The 20,445-nt window shown below is 41.7% G+C and overlaps 2 protein-coding genes across 2 annotated transcripts in view; one reads left to right on the top strand and one right to left on the bottom strand.

Moving 5' to 3' along the window:
* The first annotated feature begins 741 nt into the window (after positions 1-741).
* On the top strand, positions 742-3,872 carry hyi (hydroxypyruvate isomerase). Its single transcript, XM_061031469.1, has 8 exons — positions 742-1,018; positions 1,145-1,256; positions 1,881-1,995; positions 2,443-2,521; positions 2,908-2,957; positions 3,053-3,122; positions 3,332-3,466; positions 3,563-3,872. Exons 1-8 carry the CDS (start codon positions 820-822, stop codon positions 3,610-3,612), a joined length of 810 nt encoding a protein of 269 aa, XP_060887452.1. The 5' UTR covers positions 742-819; the 3' UTR covers positions 3,613-3,872.
* Positions 3,873-4,829: 957 nt separating this feature from the next.
* szt2 (SZT2 subunit of KICSTOR complex) overlaps positions 4,830-20,445 on the bottom strand; it is an 85,042-nt gene continuing 69,426 nt past the window's right edge. Inside the window, exons 63-74 of the mRNA XM_061031482.1 lie at positions 20,022-20,224; positions 19,358-19,454; positions 18,755-18,835; positions 17,948-18,022; positions 14,476-14,541; positions 11,922-12,135; positions 10,966-11,143; positions 10,747-10,869; positions 9,227-9,743; positions 8,610-8,720; positions 7,306-7,374; positions 4,830-7,129 (exon numbers count right to left, since the gene is read on the bottom strand). Coding sequence (XP_060887465.1) covers positions 6,986-7,129; positions 7,306-7,374; positions 8,610-8,720; positions 9,227-9,743; positions 10,747-10,869; positions 10,966-11,143; positions 11,922-12,135; positions 14,476-14,541; positions 17,948-18,022; positions 18,755-18,835; positions 19,358-19,454; positions 20,022-20,224 — 1,878 coding nt within the window. The 3' untranslated portion in view covers positions 4,830-6,985. The remainder of the gene's footprint in view (positions 7,130-7,305; positions 7,375-8,609; positions 8,721-9,226; positions 9,744-10,746; positions 10,870-10,965; positions 11,144-11,921; positions 12,136-14,475; positions 14,542-17,947; positions 18,023-18,754; positions 18,836-19,357; positions 19,455-20,021; positions 20,225-20,445) is intronic.

The following is a 20,445-nucleotide window of genomic DNA, read 5'->3' as shown; positions in this document are numbered from 1 at the left end:
TTTCACGAGAGTACTCTTTCCTTTCCAATGACACACTAAGCTCAGCACTCGTTTCCTTATTGTTAATCAATATTAAACCATTTGCAAAGCATAACAACCTGATCTGCATAATCTTCCTGGGAGTTCAGGCTGCGGTGGAAACGCTGACATATGGGCCACAGGCATGGGCGGTTCTAGGCAGGGGCCAACAGGGGCCAGTGCCCCTGTAACACTGAGCTTGGTCCCCCCCTGTGGCCACCCCTCCAAAAGGAAGAGCCCCCCCCCATAACACATACACAGTATTTGACTCAACAACCGGACTCACAATCTAGTATTAAATACTGTTACTGAAACAAATATAAATCATGGTACTTTATGTTGTGGTGTTTAATGATGTGCGCTATTATTTGGCATAATAAATATATTTATTTTAAAGAGATCACCTTTGTCTATTTTTCACCTGGGTTTAATGTTCCCCTCTGACAAAACAACTGGCCCCAGTTTGGCCCCCTCAGTAAAAGTGGTCTAGAACCGCCACTGGCCACAGGAACCTTTTAGTTCCTTGGAGAGAAGTCTGAACCTTTTAGTTCCTTGAAGAGAAGTCTGAACTTTTTAGTTCCTTGAAGAGAAGTCTGAACTTTTTAGTTCCTTGAAGAGAAGTCTGAACTTTTTAGTTCTGGGGACCTATGGTTGAAAAGGGGCTTTTGTTTTGAACGTTGACCCTTTCTGTTTCCGTCCTAACGCTATCTGAATGTATCCAGCTTGACTCGTGTTCCGCATTGCTGTGAGGACCAAAGTACAGACGAGCTGCACGCAGGGTCGTCGGCTTGTAGCTCAGAGATGTCTTCGCTTAAGTTCTGTGCGAATATTTCCTGGCTGTTCACGGAGCTTCCAGACTTTAGTCAGCGGATCTATGCGGCCGCCTCGGCTGGCTTTCAAGCCGTGGAGGCAGCCTGGCTCTACGAGTGTGACCTGAAGGAGCTGCAGAATGCCAGAGGTGCTACAGGTGTTGAGGTGATTCTTATCAACACCCCGCCGGGTAAACAAACATCTGCTTACCCCCCCCCCCCCCCCCCCCCCTAACATCAACCAGACTTTTCTGAAGAGTGCAGAGAGTAGTTTAGCTGCTGCTGATGTTTCTGTGTTTTGTGTGTCTGTTTTGCAGGAGATGTTAAGTCTGGTGATCTTGGTCTTGGAGCAGTACCAGGACGAGAGAAAGAATTCAGAGAGGGTCTGGACCTGGCTTTAAAGTATGCCAAAGCTTTGGAATGCAAAAGGTGAGCCATCACTAGGTTAATATTAGTGGATATGTTTTTACGTCGTTTTCAGTCCAACTTGAAACTTCAATTGAGCTAAACATTGTTTACACGTGTTTCAGGGCATTGCTAATATATTGTTTCAGCTTCCTTAGAAAAAAAAGGTGCAGTAACTTTAACTGAATCAACTTTTTTTTACAGCTTCAGTTCGGGTCCAAACCAAATATTATTTGATTTTTTTTTTAAATTTTAACTCTAAATGTGAATCCGAAGATATAAAGATACAACATGTAGATTTTTTTACACTAAAATATCTAAATTAATAAGACATTAACTAAACCTATGTTATATATAGTTATATATATTTGGTTGTTGAGTACTTAAATTACCCTCAAATATTTCCACTAGTTGTCAAAGCCAGAGAAATCCTTAATTTTATAGTTGCTACGGGTTGTGTCTTGTTGCGGCGGCTGCCATGACAGACACCACAACTTCCTGTCTAAAGAGACTAACACAAGCAGCTCATTCAGATCCCTCTCTCTATAGCTCTGGAAAAGTTTGCCTTCATGTGTGGGGTTGAGTCCAGGATAGCCCAGTTGACCCCCTATGGTTGTGATAACACTAACAGGTACTTGTGATGAACAGGATCCACTTGATGGCTGGGAGGATTCCTTCAGGCTCCAACAGAGCACTGGTTGCCAAGGACATGGAAGCTGTTTTTGTACAGAACCTGACCTACGCTGCTGATGTCCTCTCAAAGGTAGGTGACACCCTTCATAAATCCACCTACAAGGGGTCGTTGTCCCACAGCCTTACCATCAAAACTTATATAGCAATCAAGTAAATCTGAACTGTGGAGACGGCATGGCCATATCCAGCACTCTCTGTTGATATCAACACAGCATTAACCTTTCTTACTGGCTGTGGGTCGGTGGTAGAGTCGGTCGTCTCTCAGGTCGAAGGTCAGGGGTTCTATCCCCAGCTCCTGCAGCCACATGTCGATTCATCCTTGGGCAAGACACATAACCCCAAATTGCGGGTGAATGTGTGTATGGGCACTTTGCATTAGAGCCTCTGCCATCAGCGTGTGTGTGCTGTGAATGTGACATGGACTGTAGAGTGCTATACATGTGGAAGCCCATTTACCCTCCACCTTTTGAAGCACTCATTCACACATCCTTACGTTGCTAAATGTTTTTTTTCTTAGGAAGGAATCTGTGGTATGATTGAACCAATCAACACAAGAGTGACTGATCCCAGGTATTTTCTGGACTCTCCTCATCAGGGTAAGAGAGTTCAGCAGTAAATCTAAAGTGAGCTTTCTCAATGACTGTGATAGAACGATACATTGATATGTTTCTGCTACTGACAAATGCAACATCAGTGTTGTTGGGACGCTGTTGTAATGTATGCCTTTAAAGCAAACATCTGTTTTGGTACAGTGAACATAGTATGTAAATGTAAAGGTTTTTATTTTTCAATACTAGTGACGTGGAGCTGTCGATGACTTGATGAAGGTCTGTGTACCTAGAGAACAGCTGAAATGTTCTTCACAGTAACAATGTTTTAGATGGTTCCTTCTGGTTGAGGAAACAAACCGGTGTGACGTAAACAACGTCTGACTTCGTGCCACCAGTTGTTTTTCAGCTGATCGTTGTTTTCTTATCTGCAGCTGCTGCAATACTGGAGAAGGTTGGGAAGCCAAATATCAAGCTGCAGATGGTACGAGTCCTGGAGGTCTTCATTTGTACATGAAAATATGGAGGAGGGAAAAAAAAGTTCATCTGTTAACTGAATGTATCTCTGAACTCTTTCAGGACATCTTTCACTGGCAAATAATGGATGGAAACCTCACACAAAACATTGAAAAGTATTTCCCAATAATCGGTGAGAAAGACAAAATAACACTGCAATGTCTGACTGTAGAATAAAGCTATTGGTAATTTAGCTCAAACGCAGGAACATTGATTTTGGAAGTGTTAAAACATTTTTTTAATTCTTTGTAAAATTAAGTGAAGCAGGGCTTTGATAGAAAAATGCCTCCAGAAGTTATAAACATACCATCTCTGTAAGGAGTGTCGTCGTGTCTTCTTCAGGTCATGTGCAGATTGCTCAGGTTCCAGGCAGGAACGAGCCTGACACTGCTGGAGAGCTGAACTACAGTTACCTGTTCAACACATTAAAACAACACGGCTACCAGGGATATATTGGCTGTGAATACAAACCATCAGGTAAGAGCCTTTTTTTTTTTCTTTTTTTTCTTTTTTACAAATAACAGAACCACACGTGAAGTATTTATGATACAAAATCATCTCTGTTTGCTGTAGGCTCAACAAAGGAGGGTCTGGGCTGGATCAAAGATTACTGCTCAAAGTGATGAGCACACGTGTGGTGTCCCGCTACAGAGGGGTGTCCTGTGTGCTGCCTGCAGGCCTGTCATACTTTTTAACTTTGCTACACTATTTTTTTACGGAAGAGGATTAGGGCCACTGAAATGAGTTTTCTGGGGGTTCTGATTTTATTTTAGGATTCTGACTTTAATCTCAGAATTCTGAGAACATTTTTGTATTAAATTGCACTTTGTAGTTGTGTCCTCTCTCTTTAATATGAATAAAGTTTTTACTTGTTCGACAGGAATCCCATTTCTTAACCTTGGGCTCTTCTTTTTTAAATAACAGATATTTTCCATTGTGGCTAACATGATCTTAGCCAGGTTCAATCATTCCTTTGACTCTCAACTATTGTATATTATTATATCTTCTTCCTGAGTTGGAGGTTAAGGTTTGGACATCTTGGAAGAAGTAATACATTTCATTAACGGTAAATCCCTGTTTGGAAATAAAGTCAACACACTTAGGGCTGAAAATATCTCAGAATTCACATTTCCCTTAATATTCCCAAGGACTCATTTTAAAAAATATATATTTCTTACAAAAAGAACTGTATCTGTTTAGAGTGTTCATTGTTAAAATCTTTTTCTAGCTTTGAGCAAAGTTAAAGGAGCAATATGTAACTGACACCTAGTTTTTAAAACAGGTACTGCAGTCTAAATTATAAACATTGGAGAGAGCTGTCTCCCCCCGCCCCCTCCTCTCTAGAGTCCATGTTCATGCAGGTTGCTATGACGCCGACACTGAAGCTTCAGTGTTTAGCCAGCTCGGCATCGGTCTGTAAACCTTTCTGTGTTCTGACCTCTCTCCATTTTTCAAAGGCATCTCCAATATTGATCCTAGTTTTAGAAACAATATTGTTTCCATCGCTGCAACACCTGTTGGTTTGACCTGATAACTGGTCTCATATCAGGCAAACTGAGGGGCGTCCAAAACAGCCGTGTGGGGGTCGCCTTAAAACCGCCTACCTTCTCTGGTCTAAACAACTCCAGAGCATTCAGGACCAGAATCTAAACTTACAGTGAGGACATACTGACTGCTGCATTGTTGTCAGAGAAGCCAGCACTTCAACATCGCATGTTTCCTTAATGTCTGATCATATAGTAAGTATTCAGTAGATATCTGACAGTTTGCTCCTTTAAGTCATGTGTTGTGAAAACTTTAATCCATAGAAAATGCCCAAATACAAAAATGATTCCAAATCTTTTCATTCATCCCAGGGCTTTATTGAGCATTTGACATACTGTATAAATTGTTCTGTATATACATATTATACATTTAACAACAACAGTGCAATGACTATATTACAGAATGAAAATGCCGAGGGCTTCTTTATTGCAGTTCACAGTTTGCGTGATCTCCAGTGTGTCACATTCAGACTGAATGCTTTGAGCAGTTTGCTCAGCACGTCGTTCGTTTTCCTTCAATTCAAACACATTCGGTATCCTTCCATTGAAAATGTGTAGAAATCTACGAGTGTCTAGTGAAGACATTAGTGGAGGTTGTAATGGTCATGAAGCCTTCATGTTTGTATCAGGCTGGCAGCACACACTCATGAGCTCTGATTATCAGCCACATCGTTTCACAACACACGCAGAGCTCATCATTGTGGAAACACTCAGCTCTGATTACAAGTCGTGTTATATTATGTAAATCATCAAAACCTTTTTGTTCTCATAAAAAGTCAATTACTTTGATATTCCCTAAACGGAGTCAGGCACTTTCACTGCAACACATCAGGGATGAGTGTTTTAACAGATCATCTATGCAGAGCTAACGGAACAACAACAGAATCCCGTCATACGTTTGGAAAATATTAAGAAGAAAAAAAAAATAAACAGGGAAAGGCACTTCAGGGCGTCTGATACGGCAGTTGGGTTGAAGTGAGTAACACGTTTTGACACTGAAATTTAGCATTAAAGTCTAAGCACTGTGCACACTGACACCCCCTCTCTCTCTCTCTGTCTCTCTCTCTCTTCTCTCCTCTTCATTAGGAGCTCAATGTTTTGAGAAGGCACACACTTCAAGATCACTTCGACATATTAATGAAGAAAGAACACTGCAGAAATACTTTGAAGCCTTAATGTGGAAAACAAAATACTGGTCTGTCCACTCGACTGGTAAAACCACACATTACCACGAGGGACTGAATCCACTGTTCGGATGCTAAAAACAGACCGATGCCAAAGTTAGCGTGAATCCAAAGGAGCTCCTTCAGGTACCACAGAGGTGTGAGGAGGTAGCTGGGTATAAGGTGCACTGCTGCAGGCCAGTGTGTGAGACAAGCAGAGTGTCAACGTGTTGTGAATGCAGGTTCACCTTTTGATGTGCATAACATGCTCCTGACAGTAAATTGTAAAGAAGTAGTGCGCCTTTGACTTTAGCAAATAGCAACGCTGAGCACTTTAAAATTCAGTCGTTAAGTGGGATAAAATAAAATAACCTTTTAACCCGGTTTGGTTTTCCTTCACTTATTCTGAACCCAGTGTGTGCAGGGTCTGTAGGTTAACAGACGTTCAGGGATGTACTGGATTAAATGTTGGTGAGATTCTTTTTGTATTACTGGGAAAGTTTCACATGTTATGGCCAAAGCGTTTGACTCTGCTGCCTCTAGCTGCAGAGGAGACACAGTACAGTTTGCATCTTCCAGTTCTAGCTTTTAAAGGCGATGTATCTAACAGAGCAGGGGTTCTGTGTCAAAGTTAGGGCGACCTCTAAATGGTGGCTGGTCCACTCATCTACAGAGGCTGATTATAACGCGTGGTGAGAGAGGAGCTTTCCCCCCCCCCCCCCCATATTTCACCACAGAGAAAAACCACTTGTATTGACAGAAACATACTTGTGATGTATCCATCTTTTACTCGGTGTACACTGACAAGCAGCTACATTGTGAGAAGTATTTTCACTTTGTACTGTTCATGCTGCGGCTGCATAGTCAGGATTACTGAATCTTACTGGATAATTGAAAGGCAGATCAGTGTGTGATTGTCACTAGTGATACTGGAATATTTTCAAATATCCCAAACAACACAATTAAACGTGTAGCGTCTGTTTAGGCTAACAGATCACTAACTCCAAGAGAGAAGCAACAGGCTGGGAACAACGGAGGACTAAATACTGAGAGCTGACCAGTTTTCCTTTTAGGTGGGTATTTATCTTCTGAGAGTCTATTATACACATCCAATGCACAGTAACATCCCTGTTTGAGATGAAGCTTTGCTCTGTCAGACTGGTCAAAGTATTACCTCTTCACAAACTCCTTCAAGCGTCTTGTTGTCCTGTGGTTACCTCGACTGCTGACTTGTTTCCATGCTACAGTCACATGGCTATGAAGTGTGCCGAGTCCAGCTGTGACCCGCTCTATAACAGTCCTGTCCAGAGGTTATAGCAGGCTGTGTTGATGACGGACTCCAGGTGATGGTACATTGACACCAGCTGAGGAGGAGGACTGCTGCTGGGTTGCTGCTGCGACGGCAGCGGCTCACGAAACACAACCTTAAGACTCTGTTAAAGGAAGAGAATGGAATTATTATTAACGAGAGCCGAGGATTCAGTGTGGCGAGGTGTCTCCAAACAGAAGTTTGTTTTGGTTTCATGCTGGTGCTCCAGGGCGACATCTACTGGATCAAAAAGTCGCACATTCTTCCTTTAATAAAGACCATGTCAGCGTAATAACTTACTGTTTTTCCAGCTTGGCTGTCCAGAAAGACCAAAACAAAGCAGTCTGTGAACTTCTGGTTCAGGACAGCCTGTGTTGAGTGGAAAAGGTCACATGGTGAAATACTGACAGTAGTTTCAATAACACACGGCTGAACATTATTTACACAGAAGTCTGCACTTTGAGCAATGTTTAAATAAAACCCTGTTTCTAAAAAGGTTGCGACACTTTGCAAAATGTAAATGGAAACAGAATGTGACTTGCAAAACACTGAAACTCCATATTTGATTCAAAACTGCACAAAGGAAAAACATTTGTGAAAAATGTTGAAACTGAGAAATTCAGTTTTTTGGGGGAAATAATACGCCCATTTTGAATTTTAAGCCTGGACCAACTTTTTTTTTAGGAAAGGCCTGATGCTTTTTTCATCAAACCACATCAACAGCGTAGCAGCTCAGTAAAGAGTCCAGGTGATAAACTGTCTCCCCCTGCAGTCCTCGTCATCCACTAAAAATGTTTGGAACATTAAAAATGTAAATATGACCAAAGAGACCCCAAACTGTTGAACATCTGAAGTCCCACATGACATAATCTTGGGAGGCTGTGGATCAGTGGTAGAGTCGGTCGTCCCTCAACCGGAAGGAATGTATCCTTGGGAAAGACACCTAACCCCAAGCTGCTCCCGCTGCTCCATCATAGGTGTATGAATAGATGAGTTACTTCTGATGGTCACTTTACACAGCAGCCTCTACCATCAGAGTGTGAATGTGTAGGTGTGACCTGCGGTGTAAAAGGCTACACTGACTCACACCTATACACTCACACACTGATGGTAGAGTCTGCTGTGTAAAGTGACCATCAGAAGCAACTCATCTATTCATAGACATCCATCAACACCGCTGAAGCAGTGAGAGCAACATGGGGTTAAGTGTCTTGTCAAGGACATGTGGCTGCAGGAGCTGGGGATCGAACCCCAACACGACGACTCTACCACTGAGCCAAAGCTGCTCCTTAACAATAATAAAGCCATAACCAAAAAAAAACCAAACAGATGTAGCATTATTTTAGTGATAGAGTCCCCTGGAGTCTTTTCTTTAGACTTTAAATATGGAGCCCACAGTTTCCTGTATTTCACATGCTGAAGTCAGAAATGCTGAGGCTTACTTTACTGACTTGTGACACTTTGCACATCACAAAAAAAAAAGCAAAAAAAAAAAAAGCAGTTAAAAATCCCCTTTGGTTGATCCAGCAAAGTTAGCTTCTTGTCTTGGATTGCTCTGACATGAAAAAAGAACAGATATATATATATATAAAACATCTTCTCACCAGATATTGAATGCCGTTGTCGTCAAAGTGTCTGCAGCTCTGAGGGAAGCGGTTGAGAAGAACTTTGATCAGACTCTGGTACCAAGCTGGACTCATGGTCAGGAAACAGTCCTGCGGGAAACACGTAACACTTCTTTTAAAGCAAAGCTGCCTGTCTCTCATACTTACATGATGTAAGTATGGACAGTAAAATCTTTCTCTACGACTACAGTTTATAGAACTATTATCATTAAAGCTGAGCTTCATGCTTTTAAAAGCCTGAGCTTCCTGTGTGATTATATGCTTTGACAAGACTAGCCAAGAATGAAAATCTGGCTTTTGAGGGAGCACAAAGGGGAGGGGGGTTGTGTGTAGACGGAGCAACGAGGGAATGCTACTTTCAAAATCATGCTAGTTTTTCTGAAATGACCAACCCTGCCTTTAAGTTCAATTGTTATTTTAGAAACTTCAATTGAACCTTAATCCCTGATTCATTGGAAACAGAGCCAGTTCTCTATTTTAACTTTATACAAATAAATATGTAGTCTAAGATCCTGGTTGTAATAAGCCAACATGAGTTACCCTTATTTGTATCAAGCATACAATAAGACAATGAAAGGCTGAAGTGGAAATCTTACCAGTTGTGGGTCGATCTCCCCCACCGAGCGGCTCTGCACAGCCTCCAGCAGCTCCTCCAGCTCACTGAATGACAGTTTGGTCAGCTTCAGTTTGTCCAGTGCCAGATGCTCTCCATGGAACAGCCTCCTCCACAGGTTATCCCTGCGGCAGTGACCCATGGCCTGCTCCACACTGGTCTGGATCTGTCTGCGGGCCGATGCTACCTCGTTATTGAGCAGAGGGAACAGAGGGGAGGGATACAGCAGCCTCTGAGCCTCTGCCCCACAACCTGCCAGAGGGAAAAACTCATTGCTATAACAGGGGGCCAAGGCAGCTGCAGCTTCAGACGATGTTTCCTCCCAAAGTTCCTGTTCAGCACCATGGGATCCACCGGCCTCAGCTCGATCCGGGGGAAGCCGGCCACCCAGTTCGCCAGGCTCTCGATGGATCTGAGGAAGCTTCTTGAAACGGCGCATGTCAGCAGTGAGGCGTGGGAAGAGCTCTCTCTGACTGGTCATGATTACATAGAACCGCAACCTGCACACAGGTAAATAAGAAACGTCAGATTGGTTTGAAACTCTTCACTATTTGGATCAAGCTCATTATCCAGTATCATTAACAATCCTTCTTTAGGATAGGCTTAAATAACTACAGTAGATATAAAGAAACATAAAAACATAATTAGGGCTACATTAAAAAACATGCATAACCCAAATGTTTTTTGGATCTAAAACCTTAAAGGTCCGATCAGTAAGATATCTATTGAATTAACTGATAAACCGACCTTACTATATGATCAGACATTAAGGAAACATGATATGTTGAAGTGCTGGCTTCTCTGACAACAATGCAGCAGCCAGAATGTCCTCCTTCAAAGTTTAGATTCTGTTTTTGGATTCTGGATTTGTTTGGACCAGAGAATGAAGGTGGTTTAAGGCCGTTTTGGACGCCCCTCAGTTTTTCAGGCAAAAGGCAAACCAACAGGTGTTGCAGCGATGGAAGCGGGCAAGAGAATTGGTTCAGGTAGAAGTGATTGTACCCGACCTAAAAAGCCTCTGCATGTTTCTAATAAACTCCACGAGCAGAAACGTGCTCAAACTAGGATCAATATTGAAGATGCTTTTGAAAAATGGAGAGAGGTTAGAACGCAGAAAAGTTTACAGACCGATGCAGAGCTGGATAAACACTGAAGCTTCAGTGTCCACCACATGGCAACCTGTGTGCACATCACCTCTAGAGAGGAGGGGGGCGGGGGAGACATCTCTTGAATTTGGACTGCAGTACCCATTTTAAACACTGAGTGTCAGAGTTACATATTGCTCCTTTATTATATTAATTTCATAATGATACTAACAGAAATCAGCCGCTAATGCAGACAGATCAGAAACAGAAATTAGTACCGGTAGTTTCAGCATTGAGGGAAGCAACCTAGGTTAGAAAAGTGAAAAACACGCCCTCAGTGTTTTGCATGCAAACACATTGCTCACCAATGACAGGGTGAAAACTATGACATTAGACTTTAATATGACATCATTTTTACCTCAGCAAATGCCTCTCCCCATCTGACTGCTCCTCAAATGGGGCGGCATTATGACACACAACCATGGACACGTCAAAGTCATCATGGTGGTGGAGGCCCTCCAGATCCTTGTAAGAGCCAGAACTTAGACAAATGAGGATAATAAAAAGGAGAATATTAAAATAAAGCAGCCCATGTAATGGAGAACATAAATATTCTAGGGACCTGATATACTTTTACCTGTTCCAAAGAGCCACAAGTGCATACTCATGTAGGTCTGGGGTTCCTTTCTTACTATCATTGGTAGCTGGACCCTTGGACATGCGGAGGGGCTTCATGCCGTAGGTGCTGGTGTGGTCAGTGATGTAGTTGTAGAGCTGGTGAGCTGTAATCATCCCCGTGGAGATCGAGAAGCTCCCTGATGTACAAAATGATCAGAGACTCTCAGAAAGGTTAAAACAAGAGATCCTAGATCCTCCTGACTGGGAACAGTGCTTTGAATCCTTTTATGTGAAAACATGAACGGTGTCTTTTAACCTTCAATTACTCTGAAAGATTTGCTGGGATGGAAAAAAATGAGAGTTGGGGTTGAGCCAGAAATACATGATACAGAGAGGGACCAAATTTAAGAATATCACCTCATTGCTTCTCATCTCATTTCTGTTGCAGACTCTCTTTTAGTGTTCTGTGCAGTGAACCCTGTATTGAATGTGGAATTACAAAATGCGCTGACACAGTAACAAAATCAAAAATGTAGGTTTGATAAGTACTGTTGTGCTGACCTCTATAGGTCTGTTAAACCTGTGACCACAACTATGATCCAAGCTGAGCGTGGTCAAGTGACGTCTTCAGTCCTTTTCACACATGCACTCCTGAAATATTCTAGATCATGTTATGACATTAAGGGACTGATATTTTTCAGATATTTTGTCTTTCACACAACTCGTAGCAGGAGAAAATGTTTGTTTGGTTAGGGTGATGGGGGGGTCGGATGGGAAGGAGGATTCTTTCATAACAGTGACTGTTTCTGGGTTAATAACACTACAACGTGTAATGGTGTCATATCAAATATATAATAAGGAGCACAGCCTAGACCTGCTCTTTTTTTTTTTAAATGGGTTAAAAGATCATTTGTTAAGAATTAGAACATCTGGAGTTACAAGATAACTTTAAATATTACTGGAAGCCTCGGTCACCTTGAAAAACATGATTGCGGCCAAACTTGGGAATATCCGGGTGATGGGAGATGAAGTCGTCCAAGAAGTCGGTGAGCTGGTAGCCCTGTCGAAGCGTCATGTGGCAGCCGACCAAGTACTGGTGAACCACTCTCAGGTGGAAGTCGTAGCTGAAGGAGTGAACATGCATCAGGTCGCGCACCTTATCGCACTCCTCCGTGAAGAGCATGGAGAGCTAAAACAGACAATAGGACAGTCACCAAAGGCACAGATTGATGAGTGGACAGTCACAGCAAAACACGTTTTCTGGAGGCTCATCGGCAGCAGCAAATCCTGTCTCAGCCTAACTTTCAGTCAACCTAGAGACAGGCTGGATCTGAGGCGGGTTTTAAGCCTCTTGGTGAACCGTTAAATTGCGCCCACCTGTCAATCATGTCAGCTACGTGCCTAACTATAGATAACAAGTATCGTTTTCTAAATCAAAACGTAGATGTTTTAAAAAATTAACTCGCCTTACAGTGTGTGCCAGTGATGACAATAACTAATCAGACCTATTTAGTTTTTTGCACCAGGCTGTAAACATGTTTATTTATGCTGAAAAAATTGTTTTTTTCGCCTGTTTGTGTATCTGACTTCTGGTGTTCCTGGAGCCAGCCTCAAGTGGACACGGGATTTTGCACTTCCGCATTGGCTTCATTTTTCAAGACCGGTTGCCGCTTATGCATGGTGGAATCAAAGAGGCAAGAAAAACTCTCTAAAAAATATTTTAGCTAGCTGCCTCACTGCTGAAATCAATCATCACCTTTTCCTGTCTTAACATTTACTCAGAAACCATCCTCACCCTCATCATGTTCACAGAGATAAGAATATAATTCTTCTGCCACAGAGGGAGAAATAATGATGAGAATGAGAAGAAACTGTCATGTTCAGTTTCAGGGCAGCAGTTTGTCTACTGTCCATCTCACTGAGAGGAGAGGCTACATTGATCTGAGAAGCTGTAATCATTCAGGGTCACAAAAGAAGGAAAATAATTAAAGACAGTCGATAAAACACAAGACAAGTGAAAGAAACAAACATTTCTGCTTATATTAAAGTTGTTCTCCTGCATCAAATACAAACCTGTGTACAGTTCACCAAACAACAACGACAACACAACACCAACACCAACACCAGGGATCTGAGCCCCAGAGAAATGTCTTGACCTCTGGCAGCAGGAAACTAAACGAGCTGCAGCTATCCGACTGTAAAGACACGATGAAAGTATTCTAGACCAACATCTGTGAGTTTTTCATTTTAAATGATTACATTTCACACTTTAACTGCCTGGATATCTTTAACTGTGTCCCTTCATGTGACTGTGTGAGTGTCTAAGTCAGTCAGTCAGTTACTCTGTCTGCTTTATGAAGAAAAAAATCTGTTGCTTTTAATATTTTGATTATATTTTGCAATTTTGTAAAGACAAAACTTCAAATCAAAGGTTATGAGATGAATGTTTTTCCACTTATTAAATAGATGGTGGACTGTGAAACGACCACAGACAACATGAGTTGAGCAACTTTAACTTTTAAGAGATTTAAAAGTCAATAAACAAAACAAATAAATTGTTTATATATCTTTAGCTCTGTATGTTAAGTGTTTCCTAATGAGGAAAAGGTGGGACAAGAATCTGATTTTTGTTTTACATAAAATGTTAAAGAAGACATTTTAAGAATAAAACATTAATTCTAGAAATGTATAACTCAGACTTCTGTATGCATTGAGTTAGAGATAGAGGATCCACTCACACTGCAATAATCCCTAAATAAAAGCATCCTCTCACCGTCTTTGACTGAATCGTTATTATGGCCTAATTGAATTCTGAGTAACTCCACATAATCACTCTTTAGCTCTGATAAGTAGCCCTTAAATGAAGTAATCTTGATAATTAAGAGTTTTTAACCAATTCAGTCTAAAGAAATTAAATGTGAGTTTACAGTAACATGATCATCTAAGGCTAGCAGAGCTGAAGCAGTTTTCAGTCACTATTTGAATTATCAACCATTGAAACTCAAAGACAAACTTTATGATGATAGAATCCTGGAAGAAAAAGAAAACAGCTCCAGTCATCCCCAAGGTACCAAAGTTGAAAGAGGAATTACACTGAGATGATCAAAGAAATAGCAAAGGGGACAACAGTGGTTGCGCGGATACTTAAAAAAATAATAATCACAAGCTGAGACACCCACAGCACCCAAACCAGCAAGCATGGAGACAAACAGCCTGTTGAAAGTAAAGGATGGAAAAGAAATCACATGGGAGCTTGACTCAGGCCTGATCCATAAAAAAAGAAGAATTCCTACATCCACCTTACTAAGGTGCTTTCTAACTGTTAAGCTGTATGTTGGAGCAACTGGGTAACTAACAGCTTGAAAGCACACTTCAATAAAAACCCCATTCATTACTGAAGAGACCATATCCCAAACATAAAGATTTAAAAAGGAAGAGACCAGGACTGATGGCAGCAAGCAGAGTGGCAGGGAGGGGTGAAGCCTGATTGTAGTGATACACCCCTCCCTTGAGAATATCTGGGACATACCGCACAGTCAGATACTGGGGTGGCATCGGGGAACGGCTTGCAACGAGGTTTGGTGAGGAGGCTGCCCTGATGGAGAGATGACATGTGGTGGGACTAGGCAGACACACAGACAGATGGATGGAAAGAGAGACTCAAAAAGGTCCTACAAGAATAAATGAGAACATCATTCCTCAAACCTTTTTAATACACAAACACACACATGTATGAGGCACACCGGACATACACACATCAGAGTCTCATTTAAGACTCGACTTATTGGAGATCTTCTGACAGGGAACTTCAAAGATTAGAGTATGAACAGTAAAGGCCGGGTCACATTTTAGCCCCATTTCCCTTAAAGCGGTCCAGTTTGGTACGTCCTAATCAGGGTTTCCACTGTCAAAAGTTAGGAATGGTGCCAAAATAACCGATCTGTATCGTCATATTTTTTTGCTACCCTTCTGTTGGGGTGCCAAGCGTAATGATCCAACCCTAGAGGGTGGAGAGACACTCTGCCGTCTGTTGATTGGTCAAAAGAATCATCCCTTTCCCTTTGACAGCAGTAATAAAGAGCAAACACAAAATACGCCATATTCAAATATGGATTTTGAGTGAGATATATCAAGGCTGTTTTTGCTTTTTTGCGAATGTCAGCAAGTAGCCCCATGGGCGACCTTTGATTGGTGAAAAGGACGGGCAGAGGGAACTGGATGGCATCATTAGGAACGAGAAAGTATTCCAGCTTCTTTCTCAAAGGGTGGCTGCAGAGGGGGTGTGCAGATATCAGAGCAGTGCTGGACCAAATTAAAAAAAGATCCGGAGTCACTATCAACAGAACTGAGACCACAACAGCCCAAATGGCGTCCACAGGAAGAATTGGAAATGGTTTGACCTGATCGATGCCTTCCACGGTCACAGACCGGCTAGTTTGGGGAGAGAAGGAGGCATCAATACAGTCACATGTCCACTGGAGTCATGATGTCTCATTAGTGACTGAAATAGTTGTGGAACAACTTGTGCACAGCTCATTCCATGTACAGCTTTAGACCAAGCCTATTATTTGTTTGTTATCCAGTTAACTAGCACCCCACTGTTAGCAAGCTAATGCTAACAATCAAGAATCTCTAGCGTAACTAACTATCCACTCAGTGGTGCTGTTTACTTTTTATTTTCTTCATTTGTTATCTCATCCAGTATTGCTGTAGTTTGCGTTAGTCACACTTGATATGTGCAACTTTTCAGATGAAGATCCTAGCACCCAGAATGAGCTTGCAGGGGGGTCTCAATAGCAAACACTCGACCACCCCGGGCCCCACTAAGAGCACAACCTTGCATTGTAGTTTGCCAGAAAAGACGATAAGAAAGGGATACACCAGTGGATAGTGGAAGAGATGATTTACAATGACAAAAATATCTGGACCAATCCTCTAAATAATAAGTGAGATAGAAGTAATGACTAACTATCTATCTAACTATCTAACTTGTTTTTGTGTCCCTTTGGAACTTTTGTTTACACAAAAGGTCCAATGACATCTGCACTGGGTTGGAACCCTTCAGGAGGGGTTGGGTAGGAGGGGAAGCGGTGCGCTGAGGAATATTTGTTCTTGTCTGTTATCAAAGCCAGAGAAATCTATAATTTTATAGTTGTAACGGGAAGTGTCTTGTCAAGGCGACCACCGAGACATAGCCGCCATGACAGACAGAATGTGTATTGTTGCCGTGGAAACGTCAGATGTTATGTCAAAGACCGCTACAAAAGGAAGCATGAGCTGTTACTGAAAGTTGCTGTACTGTTGCTGTATGTGCTGCTGTGATAAAATCGTCATGTAAATTATACACAGATACATTAGCTCGTCAGTAAACATATTCTCTTCCTCAGGTCGGTTTCGCCTCTTCGTCTTCACTACATTAACGCAGAGTTCATTTTCACGGGGGGCGGGGAAGTAGCAGAGAGAACTCCCATGATTCCCCGCTAGCCTCGACGTCATCTCTTGTTATTTTAGTATTGATTGAGAGCCTCCTTGAGGTGGAAGTAGTGAGTAGTTATGGCAATGTGTTACCGTTGTAATGTATGTCTGAGAGGAGAGAGATACAGTAATCAAGTCCTGAGAAGATGAGTTTGTGGGCGACTTTTTCAAGGTGCCAGTGGGAGTATTGGTTTTATTCTGGAGATGGTACAAACAGGAGGAAGCATGACTGTGCAACATTTTTAAAGTGTGCTTCGAAGTGAAGCTGAAAATCAAAAGAGACGCCTTCATTTCTGCCGGCTGGCTTTTTAAATAAGGATGTGGCACCAAGGCATTTCTCAATGTGACTAAACAATATGACATCTGATTTACATTTATGGTGTGTGTATATGGTTTATATGTTTCCTTGGCTGGTAGTAGGATATGACAAGAGATAAACAAAAAAAATGCTCTCGGGAAAAACATCTAGAGCCTTAAAGACATGTGAGTTAGCTCCTCTAAATGTACATCTCTTCTTCAAAGCTGGGCTCATTTTAGGAGATTCAATATGCTGAACCCTGGAGATCTACAGAGCAAACTCAGGTTAATTCAAATACTCACTCTAGCAAAAATGTTCTGCAGGGAATAACTAAGGAGAATTTTTGTACAAACACACATGCACGCACGCACGCACACATGCACACATGCACACATGCACAAATGCTTCCTTTCAAGATTAAACTAGCCTTTCTTTGAAAGTTTGAAACAAAAAAATGGCAAAACCATTTCCAAAACACTTGAAGTTTCACGGCCTTACTACTAGTGAAAAGCAAGTGAATGGGAAGGCGGGGAAAGGACTGAAGCAGATCAATACCATCAAAAAAAAAAAATCATGCTTAATCACTGTATGGGACAACTTTGCCTAGTGTGAGTGTGCCCTAAATATATCAAGCTGTCACATGTTACTTTCCTTCAATAACTCTAGTTTCTAAGCTCTAGTTTGTGGAAGCCTCTGGCCACTTGCATTCAAAACACGGGCAGACTGTGTGCAAAGAGACAGGTAGAAAGGTTGATATACAGAAGATGAAAGACATCACATGATTTAATCTAAAACATTATTATTATTATTTTTAAATAATCAGGTGAAGTACATAAGAGCAAAGTGTTGTCAGAGGATGCACTCATCAAACAATTTTTTCTGGGAATATTAATCAGTATCAGAATAAGAAGACTTCGATATTCCTAAATACAGTCCGAGGGCTGGAACATCCAGACTTTTAACCCTACGGTCCTCGAGGAACATTTTCCAAGAAGACCCTTTGAACTCCAAACCTTCCCTAAGACCTCTGAACATTCCTGGACCAAACTGTAAAACCACTAGTTAAAAAGAAAGTCAGCACCCGGTCCTAAAGAAAGGTGAAAATGTTGCATATGAATATGTTTGTATTGTGTTTTCTGTCTACACTCTTTGTGCTCTCTCTCGTGCTTTAAGTCTCCACAATACCCAATAAAAGAAAAGGCGTCATATATGCACATATTATATTTACCTGAGAGTTGACCGTCTGTCCCATGGGGATGCGTGAACACTCCAGCGCATACTGCTTCACACAGAAGTAACACCCCTGGAACAAGATGAAATCCATGGAAAATACATGGTTATTGATATATGACATACTGTAGGTATACATACAAAAAAACACACACACACACACACACACACACACACAATCACACTAGGTATGTAAAAATATTAGGAGAGGACAAAAAACTTCTGACTGATTCAGCCTAGCAAGTTCATTCTCACGAGCTCAACATATAAATTGTGACTAAAGGATTTATGTTTGCCTACAGCAGAAAGGAAGAAAAAAATCATACAAAAGGAAACTTGTTGGGAATGTTTGCCTTGAGATACTAAAGAAGCACACAGGCAGGGTGAACGGGGTCAAATAAACTTTACTTTGACAACATGGAAATATAATCACACATGACTTAGATTGGATTGCAAAGCCCAAATGCTCTGAAAACAGTTGACATTCACATCAGGCCCAACATTGCTGTGTGTTTAAAATGCAATCCATTACAAATGACTTGTACAAATGTATACTGGTATTCAATTAAAGGAGCAATATGTAACTGGCACCTAGTGTTTAAAATGGGTACTGCAGTCCAAATTCAAAACAATCTGTACTTGATTAAACTCTCCGATCTGGGCTGGCTCAGCTACTCAGTCTCATTGTAGATCTAAAAACGGTCATCTCATTGACGATTTTAAACGGTTCTTGCAGCACCCTGATTTCTTAGCTTAGGTTTTGAGGTTGCAATGACAGTGTTTTAGTAAATTAATCTTTTCTTACCTTAAAGGCCAGTTCCATCAATACAATTCCCCCTGGTAGCGCCCTCTGGAGGTGGTATGCGGTGGTTGCAGAAAGCGTAGTCTGCAAAGGCAATTTACACAAAATAAATAAATAAAGGACGCAGTTTCTTGAGCCATTCATTTTTTTTAAGTTATAAAGTTCTTTTGGTAAATATTGGCGTTTTTACTGAAACAAAGATTAATCATCATAGCGTCCAATGGCGTTCCCCTGTGCTCAGGTGAGAGAAAATACAGAGCTGTGTGTGAATCCATTACCACAGGTTACAAATCTGTGGGCAGTTTATAATCTGTGCCCACTTGTTACAAATCTGTGTTTTCTTTGACTTTAACACCTTTCCTTTAGTCCTTGTCTTCTTTAATAGCTCCTTTAACACATTTGAGCATAGATTCCTTTTATTTTAGAAACTGTGTTCAACACCTTTTCTGGGTTTGCAATTCAAGGTGTCACCAAGTACCAATTCAAAGAGCAAACCTTACAAACTGTTCACGTTCCTTAAAATGTAAAAATGTGTGTGTGTGTCTGTGTGTGTGTGTGTCTGTGTGTGTGTGTGTGTTTGTGTGTATATCTAAGGTAAACACTCACCTTAGGGCTGTCCTCGCTCTTCTGCTTTACATAAGAAAAAGACATTCTCCCCTCTGATGACATCGAGTTCAGCATCGCAGCCCGAGCACGGGCTATGCTGTAAGAGATGGCGGGGGGAGGGGGGGGGCAGTTAGGGTTTAAACCAGGCATGGTCAAGGGCTGAAGGAACACCAACAGCATAAACAAACTCATTATACTTCATTCAGATAGAGTCACAGCGTACGAGCCTCGAAAGTGACCGGCACACAGGACAGGTATCTGCCCTGCATCGGCTCCTGTTGCATCAGCCATGGGGCTGCTGTGCTGGAAGGTCAGAGGTCAGAGGACGGTCAAAACACAAATGATGATTAATTGATTAAGAGTTCTGAGGGCCCGATCACACTTAGACGAATTGCTAGAAAAACGTTGCTCGCAAAACAATGTTTTCCTATGGTACTGCGCTCTACTCTGCTGTCTGCGTGACACGTTTTCCTAGCGGTTTTTGGGCATAAAAGTTAAAACATTTTCCACTTTTCCACAGCTCAAGACTAGGGACACGTATCAGTGATCGAAAAACATGGTAAAGTGCATTTTGCATAATATATGACCTTTAAAAACAAAACCAGAAGGAAGCCTCAAGAGTCCTCATAACAAATGCTGATAATCAAGCAATGTAGATACTGACCTGCGAGCTGGAGACTGAGGCCGGACCTGAACCAAAATGAAGCCCATGCTCTGCAGGTATTGGACGTACTGCTGGAGGAAGGTGCCAGAAATTTCCAGAAGCCAGGGCTCTTCCTTCAGTCGGCTGGGAAGCATGTCACCTGAGTCAGTGCTGTAGCTTCGGTCCCGTCCTGACGCTGTGGAGTCACTGGAACAATGCCGTTTCTGGCACACATATAACAATCATACACATTAGTATCACAGGGAACATCACGTTAACATATAAGTTCCTCAAAGTGTGCAAATCTGATATCTTGTACAATTTCTTTAACATGCAAACACACAATGAGAAAAAAGCTGTAAGAGCAATCGAGACCCTCTGCAGGGAAGATTATTGGTCTCAACAAATCGCTGATCTCACTGACAAAGGCCTGTGTGAAACACTT

This window comes from Labrus mixtus, chromosome 3 (assembly GCF_963584025.1).
Source record: "Labrus mixtus chromosome 3, fLabMix1.1, whole genome shotgun sequence".
Lineage (NCBI taxonomy): Eukaryota > Metazoa > Chordata > Actinopteri > Labriformes > Labridae > Labrus > Labrus mixtus.
Note: the sequence above shows the minus strand (reverse complement) of the source record. Positions and strands in the feature narration are given on the sequence as shown.